General features: G+C 43.0%; 1 protein-coding gene across 3 annotated transcripts in view; it reads left to right on the forward strand.

The window, feature by feature from the left end:
• Window positions 1-523: 523 nt before the first annotated feature.
• Window positions 524-23,880, forward strand: part of GRIN2A (glutamate ionotropic receptor NMDA type subunit 2A) — a 291,808-nt gene continuing 268,451 nt past the window's right edge. The window contains exons 1-3 of one of the 3 annotated variants that reach the window (XM_043524160.1): window positions 524-1,154; window positions 1,982-2,174; window positions 3,848-4,270. In XM_043524160.1, coding sequence (XP_043380095.1) covers window positions 3,866-4,270 — 405 coding nt within the window. In that variant the 5' untranslated portion in view covers window positions 524-1,154; window positions 1,982-2,174; window positions 3,848-3,865. Of the gene's footprint in view, window positions 1,155-1,981; window positions 2,175-3,847; window positions 4,271-14,307; window positions 16,876-23,880 lie in introns of those variants that run through there. The other 2 variants (XM_043524162.1, XM_043524161.1) reach the window with 2 other exon arrangements.

The following is a 23,880-nucleotide window of genomic DNA, read 5'->3' on the forward strand; positions in this document are numbered from 1 at the left end:
TGCCTGGAGTTGGGTGCCCCTCTACTGGTTTGGAAGACAGGAGGGGAAGGGGGCCCACAAAATTGCCCTTCCCCAGGGTGCTACTGCTCCATCTTCTCTGGGAGGAGTGTCTCAAGCTTTCAGCGCTAGCTTAATCCTGGGAGCTGCTCCTTCTAATTCCCTTGTGCTCCAGTGTCTCTGAATGACCCCCCAGTGTGGGTCAGGACTGGAGGGATGATAGAGCAGGGCAGAGATTCCCGACTGGGCTGCTGTCCCCTGCCACTCGTGCTGTGGTGTTGTGGGAGTTCTCAGGGCTGCTGTTGCTCATGGCATTGCTGTTTTTACTTCCCTGGCGGGAGGGCTGCCCTGATTTGGTCCAGGTCCGGTGGTTGGGGGTAGAGGGTGGAGAGAGTGTGAAGGGAGGCAGAGGGTACCTTTTCAAGTGAAAGAAACCACTTAGATAAATTTGTAAATGGTAAATATTTGTCTGCATTTTATTTACCAAATTCAGGTACTGATGGGTGTAATTTCTTCTTCCAAACACCCTCCCCATCCCCTAGAGTTTTTGAATGGAGGGGGGTTGCAGAGAAAGGCCCCTGGCTGGGATTGCTGGAAAGCTTTGCTGCTTGCAGCCTGTGTTACCACAGAATCAGTGCATGCAGCTCTGAACCTGACTGCAGCTCCCTGCCTTCCCTCATGTGCAGGACAGTGCAACACGCTCTCCCGGAAGGAGGAGAGGGGGAGAGAGAGAGAACCTGCTTTGTAGAATGCACTGTAATTCTCTACCACACTGTAAGGATGCAATGCTGACAATCTGCTCAGTTTTCAAGAAGCTGGGAGGAATTCTGAGGCTGGCGTCCAGTAGAATTGCTGCAGCAACACATACAATTGCCCTTTTCCTTTCTTTTCTTTTTTTTTTTTAAAGAGATGATGCTGAACGTTTTTTGCCAAGGGTAAAAAGCAAATCTCAGTTGCAAGTGGCTTTGCTAAAACTTGATCACGGGGGGGTTTTAAGCGTCAAAGAGCTGCTGGGTTTCTATTTACTGCAGTGGGAACAAGTTGTAGGATGAAATCCAGGGATTAAAAGGCTCATTTTCCACTTCGTTGTTTGCAAAGGAATCGACTGAAATGACTTGGAGGATCTTCCGCTTGGAACTATGTGGCGGGAGAATGCAGTAAGTAGTCCCCTTTCTGGCTTGTTAGTAGTTGCGAATGGGCTCCTGGCTAGGGAATGACACACATGTAAAATGTTGCGGTCTCTCTCCGTCTTTAACGCCTCGGTTTTACCGGGTAGTCTACACTTACGAAGCTTATCGTCGGTGCTGCTTTTTTATTTGCCAAACATGCCACCGGCCTAAATTTAGCTACGGATACTTTAAGAAGTATCTTTATTGTTTTCCCCAGAAATGTTGAATACCAAATCAGAGCCAACGGAGCTTTTCCTGGGGGGAATTTGCTATTCTGTATCTCGTTGGTGGGTGATGGTGATCTGAGAAGCAGCTGCTCCTTAGCAAGATAAAAAAAGAACCGTTTCCCGTATTGATTCAGCTGTTCCCTCCGCCCCTATTATGCTTGTTTTGAACCTGTCAAGAAAACTCCCGTCCTTGATCTCGTGAATTAGTTTAGCATCCAGCTATTCCTTCCAGGTTGGGTGGCTCGCCCCCTTGTAGCTCAAAGCCGGTGGAGGCAATAGACGGTTACTAGCACAAAATATTTTCCCAACCTGTATGGGTGGGAGGAGGGAGGACTTCCAGGGAAGACTGGCTGCCCTGTCACTTCTCTTGGGAGAGGGATGTTCTCGCATCTATTTTTACATAAAGGGCGGCGGGGGGGGGGGGGGGGGGGGAGACAACAACTTTCTCAGCCTGTCACTTTGTTCACTGTGCTTGTTTCATGTGCTCATCAGAGTCGGGAAGACGTTTCCATCGCACTTGCGGTCTGACTAATGTTCTGCATCTGTCTCTTCTCCCCCACCCCCTCGCCCTTAACTCTTCCCCTTCAGCCCGCTTTCGCATCTCTTCCTGCTTGGGTAGCTGCCTCCCTTGGGTGCGATGCGGAAAGCAAGCTGCAGCGAGCCTCCTGTGTTTGGTCCGAGGGATGGAAGCAACCCCGGCCTCTTGGCGTTGAGGGTTACAAGGAAATGCCAAACTTCGCCGCGTGCCAAATAGCAGCGACTACGTTTTCTGGCATCCTCGGTAGGTTGCAAAGTTTGTGTCCCGGCAGTGCGCCGTGCGGCCAGCAAGCGGCGCTACTGCCCTGGGCTTGGAATGGAAAGGGGGGATTCTAGCGCGGCGGTCGTACGCACGAGGATGTACTTTGCAGGATTTCACGTCCCACGGGGGGCGCCGGGGGGGGCGGGAGCGGGGGGCCGTGTGCCTACAGCTGTAATTGGTGCAATTAATGCTTTCCAGTGCAGTCTCGTTTATTAAGGAAACCATGATTCCAAGGATAGGGGAGAGCAGCTTCTGCCCCGAGTCTGCGAGAAGATGCAGCAGCTTCACAACTGCAGGGGTTTGGGTTAATTTATTTCTAAACCTTTCTTCGCTGTCTCTGCTGCTGCAGTGATCAGAACCTGGCATGCAGTATAATAGCTTGGGAAGCACAGTGCAGCTGAGCTCTAGTTCAGTGGTATCAGAAATTCCCACCCCCACGCGGAGGGAAAACTACAGAGGGACTCCTGGTCTTGTTCAGCAGCAGCTGATGATACTGATGGAGGATGGGGACATTATGGTTAGTGGGGTGAAAAGAAAAGGAGGACTTGTGGCACCTTAGAGACTAACCAATTTATTTGAGCATAAGCTTTCGTGAGCTACAGCTCAGTTCATCGGCTCACGAAAGCTTATGCTCAAATACATTGGTTAGTCTCTAAGGTGCCACGAGTACTCCTTTTCTTTTTGCAAATACAGACTAACACGGCTGTTACTCTGAAACCTGGGGTGAAAAGGGAGATCAGGAAAAGGCAGCCCTCTGATTGGAAAGCCTTGCTAATATGTTCTGCATGACGCTTCCCAGCAGGCCTGGCTTTGTGTGTAGCAGAGGGACTCCCCTCCCGAGGCCAGAAAAGGGGGCTGGAAATCCCTTGGGATATGGTGGCAAAAGGAGACATTGCGCTTGGCTGTCTCAAATCACCCTCTCTGTCCATGGCTCATCTCCCTCTCCCTGTTCAGTCCCTGAAAGAACCACTGGGAGGCCAGAGCAAACCAATGCACTGATTCTCATTTATTGAACATGCTGTCCCCCAACGCCAGTGACAACTTTGTCTCTGAGATCCCCAGTTCAGAGATGCTAAAGTTAATGTAGAGTAGGGGAAGGAGAGAGAGAGAGAGAAATAGGTTAGAATAATGTGTGTCTGAATCTGTTCCAGACATGCAGTAGTTATACATGAGCAGCAGCCATCTGAGAGATTTAAAAATAAAATTACATTTCTGAAGTCCTGCAAGATGGGTGGGGTGCAGGGGTGTGGGGTTCTAGTGCCTTCCTGGGCTAATTGTATGGGGAAAGTGCATCTCCCTTTTAGGCTGTCACCAGATTTCAAAATACAAGTGCCTGGTAAAAAAAAAAAAAAATTCCCTCATGCTAATTGGTTCAGTCATTTAATTTTAACTAGATCAGAAACATTAAATGGTGCCTTTCCCCAGAACTTGCATGGCATTTTTTCTAGTTTGCTGTAGACAATTCATAACACTGTCACTGGGGAGCTAATTTCATGGGATAGTTAAAATGATGTCAGAATAAGGCTAAGGTGAAGAGCCATTGGAGGAAGCTAATAAGGATGCATTCTATGCAGATATTTTGCATCAAAAGCCTGGTGGGGGACTACATAGCATATTTTGCTCTTTTTTCTCATGCAATGTGATCACTTCTACAGGGGATAAAGCTGGCAAAGATGGGGAAAATTGGCTGTGCTCTCCTGGTACTCCAAGCTCTTCTGGCGCAATTGGATCTTGTTCATGGAGCAGAGAAAAGTTATCCCATACTCAACATTGCAGTGATTCTGGGGAGGACCAAGTATATCACAGAGCGAGACATCCGTGCTCTCTGGAGCAGGGAAATGTCAGCAGACCTGGCCATTGATGTCAATGTAGTGACCCTTTTGGTGAACCAGACTGACCCTAAAAGCATTATAACACATGTTTGTGACTTGATGTCAGGCACCAAGATCCATGGGGTAATTTTTGGAGACGATACTGATCAGGAGGCGATAGCTCAGATTTTGGATTTTATTTCATCTCAGACTTTTATTCCAATTCTGGGAATTCATGGCGGCTCCTCCATGATCATGGCAGATAAGGTAGGAATTTTTTTTAAAATTATTTAAAGCTTTTGTTGCACCAGCGTAACTTCATCGTGCATATTAACTTCAGTACATGTGCACTGCAAGCAGCTCAAAGGAGGATGCCTCTAACAGCCTATATTCTGATCTTTAAAAGCAAAATTATCATGCAGTTTCCTACTGAATTACCACCCAATGTCCTGACAGATTTTTTGGGGGTCAGGTCTGTAATTTGTTTGTTTACATAAAGAATGTTCTTACTGACAGTTTAGTTACCACCAAGCTGAATTCTGATTAACCTAGGAATGTTACTTACAGTTGATGACCCCGAAGATAGATGGTTTATTTAACTGAATTATGACAATAAAATATTTTGTCCTGTTTTACATCTTGAAGGAAAGGTATAATGTTATTGGCAGACACTAGAAACAAGTGCCACACTGGGAAAGATCACATGTAATGCACTTGAATGGATTTGATGAGGCTAGTGCTAGTAGAGGACTTAGAGGATTTTGATAAGTGTACAGCTATTCAGGTTAGATTTGATGTTCCCCCCCACATAATAGCTTAATGTGGGTGACATCAGTCTGATATAAAGAACCACCCTTTGATTTTTACTTAGTTACAGCAATTCAGTGAGAACCTGTGTTACAGTTAATTAGACTCCCATGTGGTAAACATGAGGTTATGGTGTGCAGGTGGTTTTGTCTGTGAACTCTTAAGATAATGCCAACAGATTTTTTTTTAGGAAAATGTTTTTTCCATATAACCCATCCTAAGATTATGAAATAATAGAACAGTGACTAATACATCCAGCGCACACTCCTTACTCAAGGTGGCAGAAGCATAGCAAACTCCTACTCAACAGGACACAATCTTGCCTGGTGTTCAGTGCTCAAACTCCTGAGAGTTGAGTGTGCTCAGCATCTTGAAGGATCAAGCCCTCTACCATGACCAGTTTCACTGTTAGCATTTGTTGGCTGAATGATGGGGTAAGAAACAACTGGCTGATGGTGAAGCACCCTTATCCCAGCTTGTTGTTACTTAAGTAAAGAGATGAGGATTATTCAACATAACATTTGCGGAGTAGAAAGTCATTTATTAGCTTTTCAGGAAATATTTTTTCAGCACATCATATTCTAAAACCATTATCAAGGGCAAAATATTACAAAGAAATGAGGCATGATTACAGTTCAGCTTTTCTGTAGTAATAAAACAAGGGAGGCGGGGGGACTGTCACATATTGTGTAGTAATTCACACAGATTCAGAGAAATATTGAAAATAATTATTTAAAGTGGCCCAGATATATTTTTAAAAGTGAAGAACAGAAGAGATGGGATTATTTATTATCTTTGAAGAAGGAATCAGGAACCATTCCTGACTTAGAAACAGAGGCATTTCACTCCTTTTTATTAACTGGTGGGACTAAAGATGTTCTTTCAATCTCAGTATTCTGAGTGACTTTATCGTTACAACTGACACTGTCATATAATGGTTCAGTTAATAAATGTTTGAATTGTAGTGGAAATTCTATAGGAGGGCCTTATGTCCACATGAATAACCACAGAGTTCATTATGATTGATGTTACTACTTTGAATACTAAAGGGAGATATACTGACTAGGTCATGGGGACTATTACATTGGGAGCTATTGAACTATCCTTAAGGTTATAAAATCTTTATGAAACTAATACATATAATATATAAATAGATCAGCTGAAGTTGTTATATTAGTCAAAAAACTTGTAGCTGAGAATCCCACCTGCCACAAATTATAAAAAACTAGAGATGGGGATGAGAAGTTAATCTTATCCATGCCTCCAGTGACTGATTCAGGGTCACTAACTTACATACATACACCTATTTGGTAATATAGAGTCAACTAGAATGTAAAATAGATACACATTAATTTAGATCACTAAAATGGAGGTATTTCAGTAGTATATTAATCCTGTAGTAAACTATTTGTATTTCTGTTTTGGCACTGTGTTTTAGTGGTTGTCCCTACTTGACATTTAAAAATGCTTGCTTTCAGGTGAAACTTAATTTTCAAGATCTCCTCTTGGGAGCAAAATAGTTCTGTGCAGTTTTTTAAACAAATCAACGGAACCATCTTAAAGTAGTTAACCAGCCGAACAGAGCCTTTGGATACATATACCTATAAATTGCCTTAATCTTAGATTGGCTTTTGGCATGTACTTAGTGTAATATGTTTCAAAGCTGGGCTTTGGACGTTAACAATAATAATATTTACGTGGTTTTTAAACTCTTTTTGGGACATAAATTACTGTGTAGCACAGGTGAAATTCACGACATTGTTGAAGAAGAATGGAAGGGCTGGAAATGTGAAACCCACTTTCCAAACCAGTGCCAGGATTTGGGGCTGAAACCCAAACTACCTAATGATGACTATTCTAGTTTATGGAGCTGAATTAGCATCCAGAGCCTGTGCCCTTTTGTCCTGTGATATTGGAGGTCACTGAGTATGCATAAATGACAGTTTCCGTGTCCCATCTCCTACCCCACTACTGCTCTCTGCACTAGCCTAGGGTGAGTCAGCATAGAAACCCTTTCTATAGTGCACTGGGTATCGCTATGTGGCCGTTCAGTTCCTGGACCCTGTCTGTGTGACCCTAATGCAAGACTTCAGTGCTGCAGAGAGCCTTACGCTAGTCTTCTAATGCTATTGGTGACTTTCACTTGCAGATGTGCATATATTCTTAATTCTCACATATTTCAGCCAAGTGATTCAGTAACCTATAAAGGCAGAAAAGGAGCCCATTAACTCAGTGATTTCTATATTAAGTATTATTTACAAGATGCTTAAGTGCATCAACATAAATTGGACATTAGACCTCTGAAAAGCATAACCTTTTGTTGTTTTGGTAACAATCCTGCAACCCCTAAGATTTCAATGGGACGGCTTGCATAAGTAAGGCTTACTTGCATGAGTAAGGATTGCAGGATTGTGTCATACTTTATATTGGCAATACCTCCTAAATGTGTTCATTCAAATATATATGAAGCTCAGACTCACTCCTTTAACTTTCCCACTAGGTTTTGTCTCAGATGGCCTGTGTAACATTACAGGCTGATCTGTGATTTTTTTGCTGTAGTAAGCCTTGTTTGGTTGTCACAGTAGCAATGTCTATTATATGTACCATATTTACAATCACATGGCCATATTGAGTTTAGTTTTGCAAAAGAATAAGCTTTCTGTACTAGTTTCTTGGACAGTTTTTTAAAAAAACCCTGTAAATTATAAGAGCATTATTTAGCAGGTGTCCCCAGTAAACTGTTTGTTTTGTATTGTTATGCCTCTAAAAAACTCAATACAGACTTTTCTAGTCCTGCTGCCCATTAGAAACTTTTAATAATAGACATACAAATTTTCTAAGAGGCATTTTTCTGAATTGGAATTACTGACAGTCCTAAAGATATGTGGCACATTCCAGAGAGATTATCATTAGGAAGTGGTACTTTTTGAAACAACTCTGGGAGTCTTGAGCTAAGGAGATTACCCCCCCCATCACACCTACCCAAAAAAAAAAAAAAGAAAATTAAGCATTAATGTATAATTATTGGCAGACTTTTTGAAAGCACTTTACACTGATAAATTACATTAATATAAAATAAGCTTATTTTTCTCTAGTTCTGTGAAGTCTGTTGTGCATTAGAACACCTAAAACCAGCTTGATATTCCTTTTTAAATGAACATTCCCAATGTATTACTATGTGAGGAGTTGTAAGTATTAATATAAAGTGAATTTATAAATATTTTCTATTACTTTGTTGAGGTTTTCTTTAGGTGTTCCAATGGATTATTTGTCCTTGTATTTGCAAACTATATCATTTTAACACTTCTGTTATCCATCACCATTATTTTATGATGTATGTATTGTCTGTGTTCTTTTTCTCAGTGAGATAAAAGCCAATATTTTGTGCAGCATTATACAAAACATGGAATCACAGGCAGAAAGATACTTTCATGTTTGAATTAAAAATTAAAAGTTCATTAAAAATCAATGGGAATAACCATGTGCTAAGGACTATTTGCGTGTTTGGGCTCATAGTCTGAAGTATTTTCTTTATATCCCTATGCAGCATATTAGCATTACATTGTTCTAATTATGCTGTAAACTCCACATCTCATTGAAGTGAATAGTGAGATCACAAAATTTCTGCTGCTGTTTGGGTGGAGACAGCGCTCTGTAAGATTGAGTTAACTAGGACACAGCATATAGTTTATATTATTCTTGCTATATCTTTGCAATAAAAAATTAGACTTTTAAAAAGCCAAAGCTTAGTATCTGTGGGACACTGCATGAGTTAGCAGAATGAGGAAGATTCATGGGATGTGCATCTTACTCTTCTGTCTAATTAGAGAGACAAGGTGGGTGACCTAATATCTTTTACTGAACAAATTTCTGTTTGGTGAAAGAGACAAGCTTTTAAGCTACATGGAACTCTTCTTCAGGTCTGTGTAAGCTCAAAAGCTTGCCTCTCTCATAATAGAAATTGGTCCAGTAAAAGCTATTACCTCACCACCTTTTCTCTGTAATATTTTGGGGCCAACACGGCTACAATAACACTGTATACATATCTCCTGTCTAATGTTGTTGGGTTTTTTCTAGGATTTGGCTGCTTATTTCCAAGGAAGCTAAAATTTTCCTCATGAAGATTTTTCTCAGCAGGAGCTGACTAGCAATCAAGCTGGGTTGGGGTGGCGGAAGGGAATGTTAACTTTTCCCAACGTATGGGGGTGCGAAGGATTGGCAAGCAAAAGAGCGGCAGTGCAACCTGACACATGCTGCCTGGCTAACATGCGGGAGTTGAAGGAGGACAAAATTGGTTTCATTTTCTTGAATGGAGGGGAGGATCAGCTTCCAGAAGTTTGGGAATTGCAGTCTATGTGATCTCATGCTCCTCAGTAAGGATTATTTACATTCAGTATCACTTTTGAATGTTTGCTTGATTTTGGTGTCGATGTGGTTAGGACTATATTCATATGGTCTTAGATTTGCCTGGTCTATATTTGAAGCTACTACATTAGAGCCTAAGGATCATGATCCTGCAAGCTGTACTCATTTATGTGAATGGGGAATTATGCCTATCTTTCAGTGTAGGAACAATTTAATTTCTCTCTTATAATGCCATTTACATTTACTTCAACCTGCCCTTTTTTACTGTGTGTTAAAATAGAAATTGGTAAGTGCATCTGGTGATGTGTTCAGCCAAACATTTAAACTACTAATAAACTATTTTGTAGTCACGGCTGCATATGGTCCAGAAGTACAAAAGACACAACATTCACGCACAAGCAATCCAAGTCATTTTAAATTTTAACTTGATGGAACCCAGACTGCAAAATTAGAACACCAACCCTTTGGCTTGGCATTTAATCTCCTGCCTGCAAACATTCCCAGTAACTTTTTAAAAATACTTCTTGAAGGAAACCATGTTGCTTTTATATTTAATAACTTACAAAATAGTAATAGGACTTCTATAGAGTACTTTTAGCAATTACTTCATATAGGCGGAACGCTCACTCTTAGAAACTTGCACAGTGCGCTGAACAGAAGGGAGATCCATATTGTATCTGTCAAACATGTTTTCAGTTTGCACTATTTCTAATTCATTAACTGCACTTGAGAACGTTTACTTTAATTTGAACGGACAGTTTAAAAGTTTTTTATTTTTGCTACCCAGCTGACCAAACTTAATGAACAAGCAGCCTCATTTTATGAATTTCCTGGTTTTGTTTTCTGATACAATTGTAATACAGGTGATGGCTTTGGACTGGCTTGAGGGGAGACCTGGGAATGGCTGTTTTGGTGGAGGTGCCCCGTAGGCTATCTTGAAGAAAATGGGAACCTTTGAGGGCCACATCTATTCCTATTCCTATGTTGCAACTCTAGGAGTTAAAATCTGTGACCATCTGGGCTCAGCTTTGTGCTGCCTTTTCCTGAAGCTACCAAGGAATGTGGATTTTATCTGAAGGAGCCCAGCCTACTCAATTTGGGTTGTTTCCAAACCATCTGTCACACTATTGTTTTTATAAATCCTTGGGATGTTTTCTTGATACTTTCTTCTTCTTCTTTTTTTTTTTTAAAGGAACATCATCACTGTCTTTTTCAATTAGATGTAATGTTGGTAGAGGAGGAAAATCTGTGCTTAAGATTTTGAGGTGCAGAAATTTACAGTCGGTTTGTAAAAATTAAAATACTTGGTGTTAGGGGGTTTATTCCTTCACCCACTTACTTCCCTGGTCCTTCTTGCATGAACAAAGAGCAACAATACCCGAAGTCCAAAGGTGCAAACAATTCGATGTTTATTGGGGTGAACTTCCAGCAAGCATGATTCCAGTTTCCTTCCTTAGTGTCCCCCTTCCCAGCTCTAACACCACAGAGCCTTACACCTGTGTCCCTGTTCCCATTCCTGCCCTTAGCCAAACATGATTCCAATTTCCTTACCCCCGTTCCCTGTTCCCATTTCCCCCTTTAGCAAAACATGATTCCAATTTCCTTACCCCCATTCCCTGTTCCCATCTCCCTCACCCACACACCCACCCCCTCACTTCCTGATTGTCTGCAGACTATATAGTAAAACTTGAGTTCAGCTTAGCTATACCTTAACCAATCATTTTCCTGAAATTTAACTAACCAATCCTAACATATTGTAACATGATTATGTAACCAATTATATCCCACCACCTTAATTAGTTTACACCCAGCAAAATTAATTATACAGCAGACAGAAACAATCACAGAACCAGACAAGAGATTATACAGACAAACAATAGCAAAGTGGGAACTATAATGACAAAACAATACAGAAGTGAGGATTTCACATCCCAGCTATTGATAAGTGAGTTCTTGCCAGACAGGATGCTATCAAACTAAGTTTCCTTTTACATTTTCTAGGCACTTCCCTTTCTCTGGAGGTGATAGGCACTATCAGGACAGGATTGTATTCCTAACAGCCCAATAGCACCTTATTTCAATGTGACTAGTTTGGAATGTGAGGATGTGACCGTTCACTTCCCAGCTTATGGCTGCCTCGGTTGCTTAGCCAAAGGCCTTAGCCTAAGAACAGGGCCTCAGACTGTCACAGTAAGAGAAGGCCCTTACGCTGGCAGACAGTGATTTTGATTCTTTCTTTTATACCTCTATAACTAGCCAAGTGATAAGAATACACCTAAATTCTTAGAGTACAGGCCTTTACCGACAGGCCTGAATATCTATATCCTAACACTTGGATTCTGGTTTTTGTGTTGCAGAGCTCAAATTACACAAACCTCATACCATTTTTCAAATGGGGAGTGAGAGCCATTCTAAATCTAATGTCCTCAGATATGTGATATTTCTTATCGTATCATTGGGGCTTCCCACTAATTTCAGTGAGACAGATGCTTTGTTCTTCTCCCTTGTGTAAATTTACACCTGAGCTAGCATGCGGCTTCTCCTGTCTAGCAATATGTGGGACCTGGGGTGGTGGGCAGGGTAGAAAGGGAAAGATTCAAGGGTATGGAGTGGGAAGTGAGGTAAAAGGGGTAGAGAAAATATAGGGTAAAATAAGAATAAATAAGAGCAAAGCTACTCTTCTCTCTTGTCCAGATACACATTATTGCTGCTGGACATTATCTAGCTAATTTGTCTGGGACTTTTAGCCCATCTGTTCCTTAACCCTGGCCGCAACTTTCCTCTCTCTCTCTCTCACATGTACGTGACAAGGGTCAAAGTGGTTAAACAGAAGAAGCTTGGGTACCCATTGAGAATAGGAGTTCTGTGGCAGAGCAGAAAAGACAGACTCGGAGGAGAATCTATCCCTGCATAAGTCACTGGATGGACAACTAAGGACGGGAGGACTAGCTAGGTGGGATGAGATGGACTCTGCGTAAAACCGCGTACTTGACCAGCCTAACCACGTATTTGAAACAAGTAATAAAAGCAAATTGTCTCCTTCCAATGCCCTGACTGTCATATTTGTCTGAATAGTGAGTGAATCTTCCAACTTCCCACAGATTGAAGCAGCTATTCATAAAAATATAATTAACTACTAAAAACAAAACAATATTCTGGTGGTATTCAGCATATCCCAGATCATAAACTGGTCCTAAATCTCCTTTCTATTCATGAGTACATGGCAATTAAACATTATTACATTTGGTGACAAATTCAGGGAGAGGATAGCTTTTAACAAAACTCACATCTGGAAAATGACAAATTAAAAAGAAAACCCACTGAGCTATAGTGTACAGAAAGGTATAGTTCTAGGGAGAGTCTTTCTTGCTGTCACTCCATGGTTGCTGGGAGGCAGTGGGGGAGCAAAAATGTATTGGAGGGTCATGGAGAGAGCTAGCTAAAAGATGTTAATGTTTTGTGAATGTGCATGTTTTGAAAGATTTTTGTTATTTTAAATTTTTCACAAATTTATTTCATTTGTTGTTACATAAATTAGTTTGTTTTGTCATATCTCTACTTGTCAGTCTGTCTTTTCCTTTTCCCTTTCTTTTCACCACTGAAAAAGAGAAGGGAAAATGAAGGCAGAAAATGGATTTTTTTTCTTTTTTCAAAGGAGCCTAAGGAAGTGGTTTGCACTACTCCTGCTGAAATTATATGGGAGCTAACAGCCCTAACCTAAGCTCCCAGGCTGATCTTTTGGCAGTGTTGTGCAGATTTCCTTTGAGAATGAGGACTGATAGGACAAATATAGAGTGATCGCTTTGTGTAACATGTTTGCCCACAGGTGATAGGGTGTTTTTGTCTTTTATCATTTTCCATCCTGAAGGAAGTCTTTCCTGAATGCCCACTTCTGGCCTTCATACAACTCCCCCAGCCTCTCCAAGCTCATCAAAAGAAAGCTCCCCCCAGCTGAGGACACATCAACTCAAAGCAGCACCAGACTGTGCCAGAACAGCAGATGCAGTGGATATGTCTGCAGGTTTTGTGATGATCAACACCCACCACAACACACCTTTCAAGATCCATAGATCCTACACATGCCTATCATAACATGAGGTGTACCTCATCCTGTGCACTAAATATAGGGTTGCCAACTTTCTAATTGCACAAAACTGATCACCCTAGCCCTGCCCCTTCCCCGAAGCTCCGCTCTCTTCCCCTCCCCTTCCATGAGGCCCCTCCCCCTGCTCTCTACATTTCCCTTCCCTCAGTGGCTTGCTCTCCCCCACCCTCACTCACTTTCACTGGGCTGGGGCAGGGGGTTGGGATGTTGGAGGGGGTGAGGGCTCTAACTGGCTCTGGGGTGCGGCCAGAAATGAGGGTGCAGGAGGGGGCTCTGAGCTGGGGCAGGGAATTGGGATGTGGGAACAGGAGAGGGCTCCAGATGGGGCTGCTGGTTTTGGGGTGGGGTTGGAGATGAGGGGTTTGGAATGCAGGAGGGGGCTGTGGGTTGAGGCAGGGGATTGGGGTGCAGGAGGGGGTATGAGCTCTGGGCTGGGGGTGTGGGCTCTGGGGTGGGGCAGGGGATGAGGAATTTGGGGTTCAGGAGGGGGCTCCAGGTCCGGGGGAGGGCTCAGGGCTGAGGCAGGGGGCTGGGTCTTGGGGTTGGGACGTGGGCTTATCTTGGGCGGCTCCCAGTCAGTGGTGCAGCAGGGCTAAGGCAGGCTCCCTACTTGTCCTGGTACTGCGCTGCACCCTGGAAGTGGCCAGCAGGTCCAGCTCCTAGGCATGGGGGCCAGGAGGCTCTGTGCACTGCTTCACCTGTGGTTCCCGGCCAGTGGGAGTGCAGACCCGGTATTCAGGGTGGAGGCAGCGTGCGGAGCCCTGTGCCCCTGCCGCCCCCTTCCGGGGTGCAGTGCGGTACCACTAGCCTGCTTTAGGCCTGCAGCACTGCCGACCGGACTTTTAAGGGCCCTGTTGGTGGTGCTGACTGAAGCCGCCAGGGTCCCTTTTTGACCAGGCGGACACCTAACTAAATGCCCCAATTAGAATTATGTGGATGAAACCAGACAATCACTGTGCTTTTGAATGAAATCAAACAAGAGAATGATAAAAGACAAAAATACTCTTTCACAAAGCGATCTCTATATGTTGCCTGATTCCTTTTAAGGTTAATGTTTGGATTGATGGCCAATTGATTTGACTGCGATAAGGTTCTTACCCCAGAGTCAGGCTATGCAGAACTAAAACCATGAAGTGCAATATCTTGTGGGGAGCCTCATGGTGGAGGGCAAGGACACTCACACTGAGGGCAAAGTAAAGCCTTCAATATCTTTATTAGAATAATGAACAAAGCCAGAAAAGCTCCAAGCTACATCAAAAGATACAGTATGGGGGCTAGCTGTGGTTTCATTCTTTGCATAAACTCTTAGATCTGCATACTCACACCCTTCTTTGAGGACCTGGTGGTAAGTGATTCCGATGGTCCAGGTTCCTCACTGAGTTGCAGGGTCAGGTGGTAGAAAGCGCGCAACAAAAGATGGAGAACTCCCTCCACATGATTGTCTTATTATAGGTCCCCTGCCACTGCCCAACCCACCGTGCCCAAATCTAGCTTTCACCCACATAATGTTGAGGTGTAGTTACCCTATAGGTTAACATATTGATATGTGTAAATGTCATCTTAGCTTATTATCATACTCATCACCCCTTGCCCAAATGGATCTTGCGGGGTTCGCTTCCATGTACCTTGTGGCAGCCACTTACTGTTAAGTTCCAACTCCTGCCATTGAGCAAGCGCCTTACTTCCTGCAAAAATCTGTGGGATAACTGTCACGCCATTTATCTATGCCAAAGGTTACAGGCCTATTATACTTCACTATACTTATGCCAATTTATGCTAATTTACTTACTTAAGTCAAATGGTCTTCCAGGATACAAGTCTGTAGATTCTTTGTGTTACAGTTGAATATATGAAAGCAGAGTCTAATAAAGACAATAGAGTGAATATAATAAAGGCAAGCTAGCCCTGTGGACTACAGACCTATCGGTCCTCATCCTCAAAGGAAACCTTTCAACAGCACTTTCAAAAGATATGTCTGGGAGCTTAAATTCATTACTCTGCTAGACACCAAAAATCATGGACCGCAGAGAGACACTGGATTAAGGTCTTATTACAACAATCTGTAACCCACTAACCCCCTCTTTTGTCCTATGACTGCAGAGGTATTAATGGGCCACTCTACATTGAATGGTCCCATACAATATGTGCTAACTACTTATGCTAAACAATCTGTTCCACCTTGCCTTTTGCTGTGATCTGGGAGTTCCTTTCGGAGCCCTGAAGGAGAGCTCAGTGTGACTCAAAAATTTCTCACTCTCTCATCAACAGATGTTGGTCCAATAAAAGTTATTACCTCGCCCATCTTGTCTCTCTAATATCCTGGAACTGACACAGGTATAGCTACACTACATACAACATTCATAATGCTTAGATATCTTTTGAAATATAGAGCAGAGAGGATGTGTGTCTATATTACATAAGAGGGCATGTTGGGTAGAAAGTTTCTTTTCTTTTACTCTAACTTTATTGTCATTTCTAATAGGGTCCCATTTATATTGTGTCTTCTAGAGTGTTTTCTCTAACTTCTTGCTTCAAGACAGTACATTTTACTTTGATTTGTTAGTATAAAGTTTTGACCAGTTGCATTACCAGTTTGTGTTGTCACATGACTAGAATTAACAGTAAGAATACTTAATTTTCACTGCACTGATTTTTGTCTAGTGGGAAGCCTGTGCATGTATAAAACCACTATGAAACCCAAATGAGCAAGGATTTTATAGTCACCTTCCAGCTCAACACAACTTACAATACAATTAGGACAGACTGTTATAATTGGATTAAAGAGAAAATAGAATTAAGGTAATCTATTTTAAGTGCACAACATTCCTATAATGAGTTGCTTTTAGCAGTTGCAGAAACATATAATTACCAAATAAATTACATGTTGTTCTTTGTATGACACTAATTATGTGTTCTGGGTAAACTGTGTTGGCAGAAATGTCTAAATTGCATGATGAACTGTGATGGAGCTTAGCCCCATCACCTGCAAGGTAAGGGTAAATACCTATTAATTATGCCCTGCACCTGGGAAATGGTTGATTAATTGCCTCCTGGCCAGAGGAGGTGGAGTGAGGTTGTTTAAGGAGCTCAGATCAAAGTGGAGATCCAGGAGACAGAGAGGGTATAGAGAGTTCCTTCTCCCTAGGGAGGCCTGTTAGAGCGGGGCTGGCTGTGACTAGGAATCAGAGCTGAAGGAGTAGGGTTAACTCTTGTGGGGGGGCCCTTGAGTGGAAAGGTGCATGAAGGTAGGCTATGAGAGGACCAGGGAATGAGGAAGAAGCCCAGGAGGGGAGAAAGACTTTTTTGTTGTTGATCCCTGGAAGGCAATCAAACTGTTTTGTGACTTGGCCGGAGATCTGAGCCACAGAATACCCAGGAAGGCAATACAAAGAAGGGTTTGACTGGGATGGACTGTTGTAGCTGAGGAAGTGGCTGCCAGAGGGAGTGTGAGAAACAACGCTGCATCTGGCTGTGAGGAGGTGCCCTAGAGATAAGGACACGTGTTTATAAGCACCTCATTGGGAAGAGAGGGGACCTGTACATTCATCATGTGAAAACAGATGAACAATATCAGAAATGATGCAGTTTCCTTAAGGTATATTAAGCCACTGGGTCTTACGCTGCCTGATGATGACTGTCAATTTGTTGGATGGCCATCTTCATCTTTAGAGGAAACAAACTAGCTTGCTATTTTTCTGTTGCCTCTTACTTTCTCCACTTAACTGTTCTGACTAGTAAAAATATATCTGCAAAATGGCTGAAAATTTACCAGAGCTGACTCTAGGCTTGTTAGCAGCTGACGTTCCTATGGATGATTGAATTATGCCCAGTATATGGTACACGAACTGTAACAGGTTTCAGATTATGTAATAAGACATTGAACTGGTATCAGAGTGTGTGTTGACAATGGAATAAAAAGGTTTCTACAAGAAAAGTGAAGAGTTTTGGTTCAGAACACATTTGGCAATTGCTGGCTCAGGAAATTAAAGCTGCCCCTTGGGTGGTAGCAAATTAGTATGGAAACTACCAAAAAGGAACCTTTAACTAAACTGAGCTGTGCCTCAGTGAAAGGGCCCGTCACAGGCTGGCTGCCCTTTCAAGGGGAGTCAGCTCAGTATTGCCTGTGATTATGTAGCAGACAACCCCCAGCTGATCGTGATGTGTTGACTTAATTACCATTAGTTACCTCAGCTGTAAAAGGGTCAGGAAGGACTATGTAGCCGGAGAAAGGAGAGCTCTTTTTCTCTGGGCAGGGCCTGGTGAAAGCAGGCTTGAAAGAACCACAGGGAGTTGTTCCCGTGGGAGCCCTGAGACAGGTGCTATAAAAAGAGGGAAGCTGCCAGCATCCCAGGGGAGAGGAGGAAGGCAGGCAGGGTTGCCAATCCTCCCGGTTTCGCAAGAAGTGTCCTGGAATCAGGATCTATCTCCCAGAGGCTACTGAAGCCAAACTGGGAGATTTTAAGCTGCTAAATATCTGGCAGCGCAACAGTGCTGAGGCAGGCTCTCTGCCTGCCCTGGCTCCGTGCCACTCCCAGAAGTGGCTGGCACGTCCCTGCAGCCCCTGGGGGGGGGGGGCGGGCAGGGGGTCTCTGCACGCTGCCCCCCCGCCCTGAGCGCCAACTCCGCAGCTCCCATTGGCTGGGAACTGTGGCCACTGGAGCTGCAGGGGCAGTGCACAGAAACCCTCCCCCCGCCCCCACTCCAGGAGCCACAGGGATATGCTGGTCACTTCTGGGAGCAGCGCGGGGCCAGGGCAGGTAGGGAGCCTGGTTTACCTTGGGTGGCAGTGCAGGGAGGCTAAGCACCGCCTCCGCCAGAGTCTGTACCCCTCACCCCAATCCCCTGCTCCAGCTCTGAGCCCCTTTCTGCACCCAAACTCCCTCCTAGAGTTTGCACCCCGGACTCCCTCCTGCACCCTAACCCCAGCTTGGAGCCCCCTCCTATACTCTGAACTCCTTGGCCCCAGCCCAGAGCTTTCACCTCCTCCCGCACCCAACGCCCCTGCCCCAGCCCAGTAAAAGTGAGTGAGGGTGGGGAAGAGCGAGCGACGGGGGGATGGAGTGAGCGGGGTGGGGTAGGGCCTCGGGGGGGCAGGGCAACGGTGTTTGGGTTTGTGTGATTAGACCGTTGGCTACCCTAAAGGCAGGAGGAAGACCTACTAGGAAGAACAGCCTCCCAGGGAAAAGCCCTTGGAAGCGATGCTTAGCTGAAGGAACAAAGAACAGCTCTGCAGTCCCCAGGACCAGGGGCAACGAGCAGAGGGACATCAACGTAACCTGCAATGGGCAGGAGGATTTTCTGTTTGGATGTTGGTGTGGACATTTTAGTTGGACTTTCGTTACCCAGGGATCTGAAATGGAATGACCTGTCCTGGCTGGAGGGCTGGGCCACGGAAGATGTAGCCAGAGACAGGCCATTGCAGGACCAATGAAGCAGTCAGCAGCAGATGCTGGAGATGAAGACCCCAGGAACACCATGCTCTGATGGTGGTGGGCACTGCAGCAGTGAGTACAACTGCTTACACTGCCCTTCTTATCCACCCAGCTCCAGATCCTCTTTCCCCCGAACAGCTGTTTCCCAGACCTGTCCTTTTTTCTTTTCATCCCACCCTTTCCACTCTATACTTGGCCATCCCTTAGCCTGGTCCTGCTTCTTTCATTTCATTAAGCTGGCTTAGTCCTATTCTCTCCAGCCTCTTAAGTCTGACCCCAGGCCTAGCCAGCTCTCCTTCTGCCTGCTGATTCCATTAGCATTTCTTTCAGCATCCTGGAAGGGTGGTAAGCAATTTCCAATGCATGGCCTTATAGGATGTATCTGATAGTGGGGGAGTGCTGGGCGTCTCTTGGCTACCTGAGCATAGGACAAAGGCAGCAGTGGCTCTAAAATGAGAAGACTGGATTCGTTGGAGCAAATGAGAAGGATTCTCTGGGAGGGCAAGACCAGATGGAGTTGCACACGTTTGAGTCAAAAGATATTTATATTTAGGGATAGAAGGTGGGGAATTAAAACAAATAAAGGCTTAGGATAAACTCAGCAGAGAATTTAGATGGTGGTAAACCCTAAACAGGATAACTTAGATCAAGAAATCATGTGGAAGTTTTATTGTAGAAATAAACCTAAGAAAACCAAAAACCACAAATCTATCCCAGAATAAAGCCTTCAGTGCTGAACCTTAGGGGTTCCCTCCCCACTCTGAACTCTAGGGTACAGATGTGGGGACCCCCATGAAAGATCCCCTGAGCTTATTCTTACCAGCTTAGGTTAAAATTTCCTCAAGGCACAGATTCCTTTCTTGCCTTGGGATCGCTGCCACCACCAAGTGAATTAACAATCAGGGAAAGGACCACTTGGAGTCCTATTCCCCCAAGCCTACACCCCCTTTCCTGGGGAAGGCTTGAGCATATATCCTTACCAACTGGTTACAAAGGGACTACAGACCCCAACCCCTGGGTCTCGGAACAATGGAAAAATCAGTCAGGTTCTTAAAGAAGGATTTTATGTAAAGAGGAAAAGGTAAAAGAATCACCCCTGTAAACTTAGGCTGGTAGTTAACCTTACAGAGTAGCAGAAAATTCAAAGAGCACAGAGGAACCCTCCTAGCCTTAGTTTCAAAGTTACAACAAAACAGGGATAAACCTCCCTCTAGCAAAGGGGAAATTCACAAGTTGAGAAAACAAAGATAAACTAATATGCCTTGCCTGGTTGTTACTTACAAGTTTGAAATATGAGAGACTTGTTTAGAAAGATTTGGAGAACATGGATTGATGTCCGGTCCCTCTTAGTCCCAAGAGCGAAACGGCCACAGAAACAAAGAACCCAAAACAAAGCCTCTCTCCCCCCTCCCCAGGTTTGAAAGTATCTTTTGTCCCCATTGGTTCCTTTGGTCAGGTGCCAACCAGGTTACTTGAGCTTCTTAACCCCTTATAGGTAAGGAGGAATTTAGGCTACCCCTATGGTTATGACAACCTTAGAGTACCTTCTATCCATATTTCTGGCTCTTACGCTTTTGGGAACACTTTCTTGCTTCCTTCCCTAAGTGATACCTTCTGCCTTCTCCGGTTACCTCTGAACAGTTTGTAGTTTCATCTTCTTAAAGGCACATTTCCCAGAAACATTATCTTGTAACTTCTCCTTTAAACCTGTGTGAGATAAGGAGCTGTAACTGGGCCAGTGGCATCTGATTACTGAAGCTGCTATTGCAAGCTCCCATTTCACTTCTCCCTGGTATTCTTTGTCATAGTCCCAGGGCTCTTCTGTATCATTTGAGGCTTACCTTCATTATCTTTGGGAAGAAGTATTGACTAACTTGTGGCTTACTTGTCCAGCACTAATATAGTCTTACTCTCCTTTTTATAGAAGGTCGAAAGGTTTTCTAACCACTTCTCCAATTTACAGGACATAATAAGCTTTCTTGCAACCATACTTCTCTTTCTCTATTACAGAGTGCTGTGTATGTTCATTTTAAAACGTTTCCACTAATCAGCCTATTTAAGTGGGGGCGGGCTATTACTGTGGCATCTAGGAGCTGTTATTTGAATGTATTTTTAAGATGACTTTTTTCCCCCTTACAACTAAATTCTCAGTTCATATGGTAGGAATTTTGTTTGTTATGTTGGTTTAGCTTTCAACCTGCTGTTAGGGCTTCAGAGGATTTGAGGGCAGAGAAGAATGTTAAATTAAAGAAGAAAAGTTGCTATTCTGGATATCAGACAGGCTGTCACAATTCCCACTACAATCTCTTACGTCATGCATGAGAATCCAGGCTGAGTATCTGTCATTTCAGTGATACAGATGTTATCCCAAGCCAGGCGCTTACCAGCGTTTATGATATAAAATCCTTTTAAGGTAAGTAGTCATAATCTTACCAGAGTTTATGGACGAAGTATGAATCATGAACTAAATACATGTTAATATTGGCAGTATGACCTTATGTTTTTCTACAACACAGCACGATGATATATGCAGGTCTTCAGAGCATGGAGTGTGGGAAGACTTTTTATTTCTTGTTGTAGGTTCAGTACATTTTGTTTCAGGTGACAAGTACAGATTTGTGTGAATTTAATTTCTCACACTGAGTAAAGTCAGCAAGTCAGTTTGCAAAGTCTGCTAGCTGTGCTCATCTGGTAGTGTATATGCTCTCTTTTTCTGTCATAACAATTTACAGAGCCTAAAAATAGCGCATAAACTCCTCCCTTGCATGCCTGTATCTCAAGACTGGGTAACCCAATAAGCTAAAAATCTGATTGCTCTGCTTCTCTGTAATTATCTAATACCATTTTGAAAGCATGGGAATTCCCGCAACGTTTCTAGTGATCTGAGAGTAAGCAAAATGACACGGAATAGCACTAATGAATTAGGACAAGTAAAAATAAAATAAAATAAACGAGGTTTGAAGAGTACTGCACAGTAGTTTAGAAGTAGAAAAGTAGGGGAGGGTGGTGGTCTTTCTCAAGATGTGAAATTAGGTTTTCAGACTCTCCGCTCCTCAAAAAACCAAACGCCTTAAAAAGATATCTGAATTGTTGCAAAATTTAGAATTTTGGGGAAGTGACAAATGGACTATTTATATGGGAAACTGCTGCCAGTTGAGGAATTGGCATCTTTTGGAGGCAAGGGAAATTTTTACAAATTTCTTTTACTGTGTGCTTGTTTATGCTGATACTGTTTGTACACAAAGGTGTATTCATCACATCTAGGCCTGATTCTCCTCTTCTTTACATCATTGTGATTCTGACTTGGGTGGAGTTAATCTTGATTTACATCAGTGTCAGTGATCATAGCATCAGGTCTTAACAGGAGGTATATCTGCCAATAATACAATATTAAGGCCCAATATTGCAATCTGTATTCAAGCAAAAGTCCTATTGATTTCAATTGGCTTCAGTGGATGCCGTGCTTCAAAAGATTGCAGAATTGTGTGGGGAAAGTGGGAGTGGGGAGAGAGAATCTTTGTTTCTCTCATTACCCTGCACAGTAAGAAAGTGTGGGTGTGAAACACTTTGTGACGTCCCAGAAGGGAAACTAGCAATCCTCTTGCCTTTTACAGCAAACGCAGCTGCAGTTATCAACATATGAAGTGTGTTCCCCTCTGCTTAATATTCACAGTTGCCATCAAAGAAGGAGAGGACTCCAAATAATGATGAGATATTAGCTCATTAAGTACCAAGTAAAGGGTAAAATCCCTCTCACCTCGCTCACAAGAGTTAGTCCTGTGGGTTTCAGTGTGAATAAAGGGAGCAGAATTGGGCTCTGAGCAAGCAAATGTTCACTGATTTGCAATATAATCTTTTAAAGACTAAAAATGTTCCTGTATACGTAAGTATAAAGAGGCAGCAGAATAACTTTTTGCCAATCTGTCTGATAACGCACTGAGTTTGTGTTTCCTGTAAACAGAACTTTATCAATGCTCTAGAGACTGCATTAGAGAACATGGCAGCTGTAAAATCCTGGGATTAGAATGTGTTGTGTGAGTGCTAGCTATTAGAATAAGACCTCACTACCTAGAAGGGCAGTCGTTAAAAAAATGCTCCACCAGATTAGGAGCTACTATGCTACTGGGGCTACTGTTTTTCAAATGACTGCACAGAGCATTGGTTTTATGTCATTAAAGATCTGGCACTTTTTATAAATTGCTTGTGATAACTGTGATGTCCTGGCCAAACTTCAGGTTCATTTTGTAATTAGATTTTGTGGTCTACCATCTTGAAGTTTCCGTTGGATATAGGTCTTCGTAATCCTTCCATAAAATGCTGCTGTTAAGTAGCTCTTCTGTTCCATCCCAGAGGTAGCTGCATTTTAGTGGCGCCTAAAGTGTTCCCCTGTACCTGCAAAACCTTTTCCAGAAAGATGCAAAAATGCATTGAAATAATCAGTGACTACTTAGATTTCTATCACTGATTGTTCTGTATGTGGAATAAGTACAGTAAATTGGTGATTTTCTATATCCAGCAGACAAGTTTGACCAATCCTTTTTCACCGACAAAGCCAAATCCCAAAATGATTTCAATGAGAGACTTGCCTGAGTAAGGTCTTCAAGATTCGGCCTGACAAACTGCAGAAATATGCTTATGCAGTAATGTTTGAAACCTTTGGCTATCCTGGTGTGGAGGTTAAAGATAGATCTGGCTCTGCCATTCTCATACTACGAAGCTTACAGACTTGCGTCTTGAAACATTTTCTCCCATTTCTATTCTATCTCCTGAGGTAATAGCGTACAGCATCATTTGCTATGGAAGCACACGGATGTGGCATTTATATGCTCAAGGGAAACCCTGTTGTTCTAGGTCTTGAGGTGACCATGTATGATATTTCATCAAGAAAAGCAGACATGAACTGCAGGTATATGAAGGAAGTTCAAACACAAAACTGCTTTTGGAAGATTCGGTGACATTTTCCTAGTTCCCCTTTCAAAAGGGGAAAAAGGAATTTTACGATTAAAAATTTCCACATTAGCCTTTTAAAATGCTTGAGTCTTCAGTTTTTGCATGTTTGATTTATTTTAATAGAAATATATATAAAATATTTGAGTACAAAGAACAAACATAACAACGAGGTGAAAATTATATGTACATCTTCGGGTTTGCTTTTTAAAAAAAGCAAT

The sequence above is a fragment of the Chelonia mydas genome, chromosome 10 (genome assembly GCF_015237465.2).
Source record: "Chelonia mydas isolate rCheMyd1 chromosome 10, rCheMyd1.pri.v2, whole genome shotgun sequence".
NCBI lineage: Eukaryota > Metazoa > Chordata > Testudines > Cheloniidae > Chelonia > Chelonia mydas.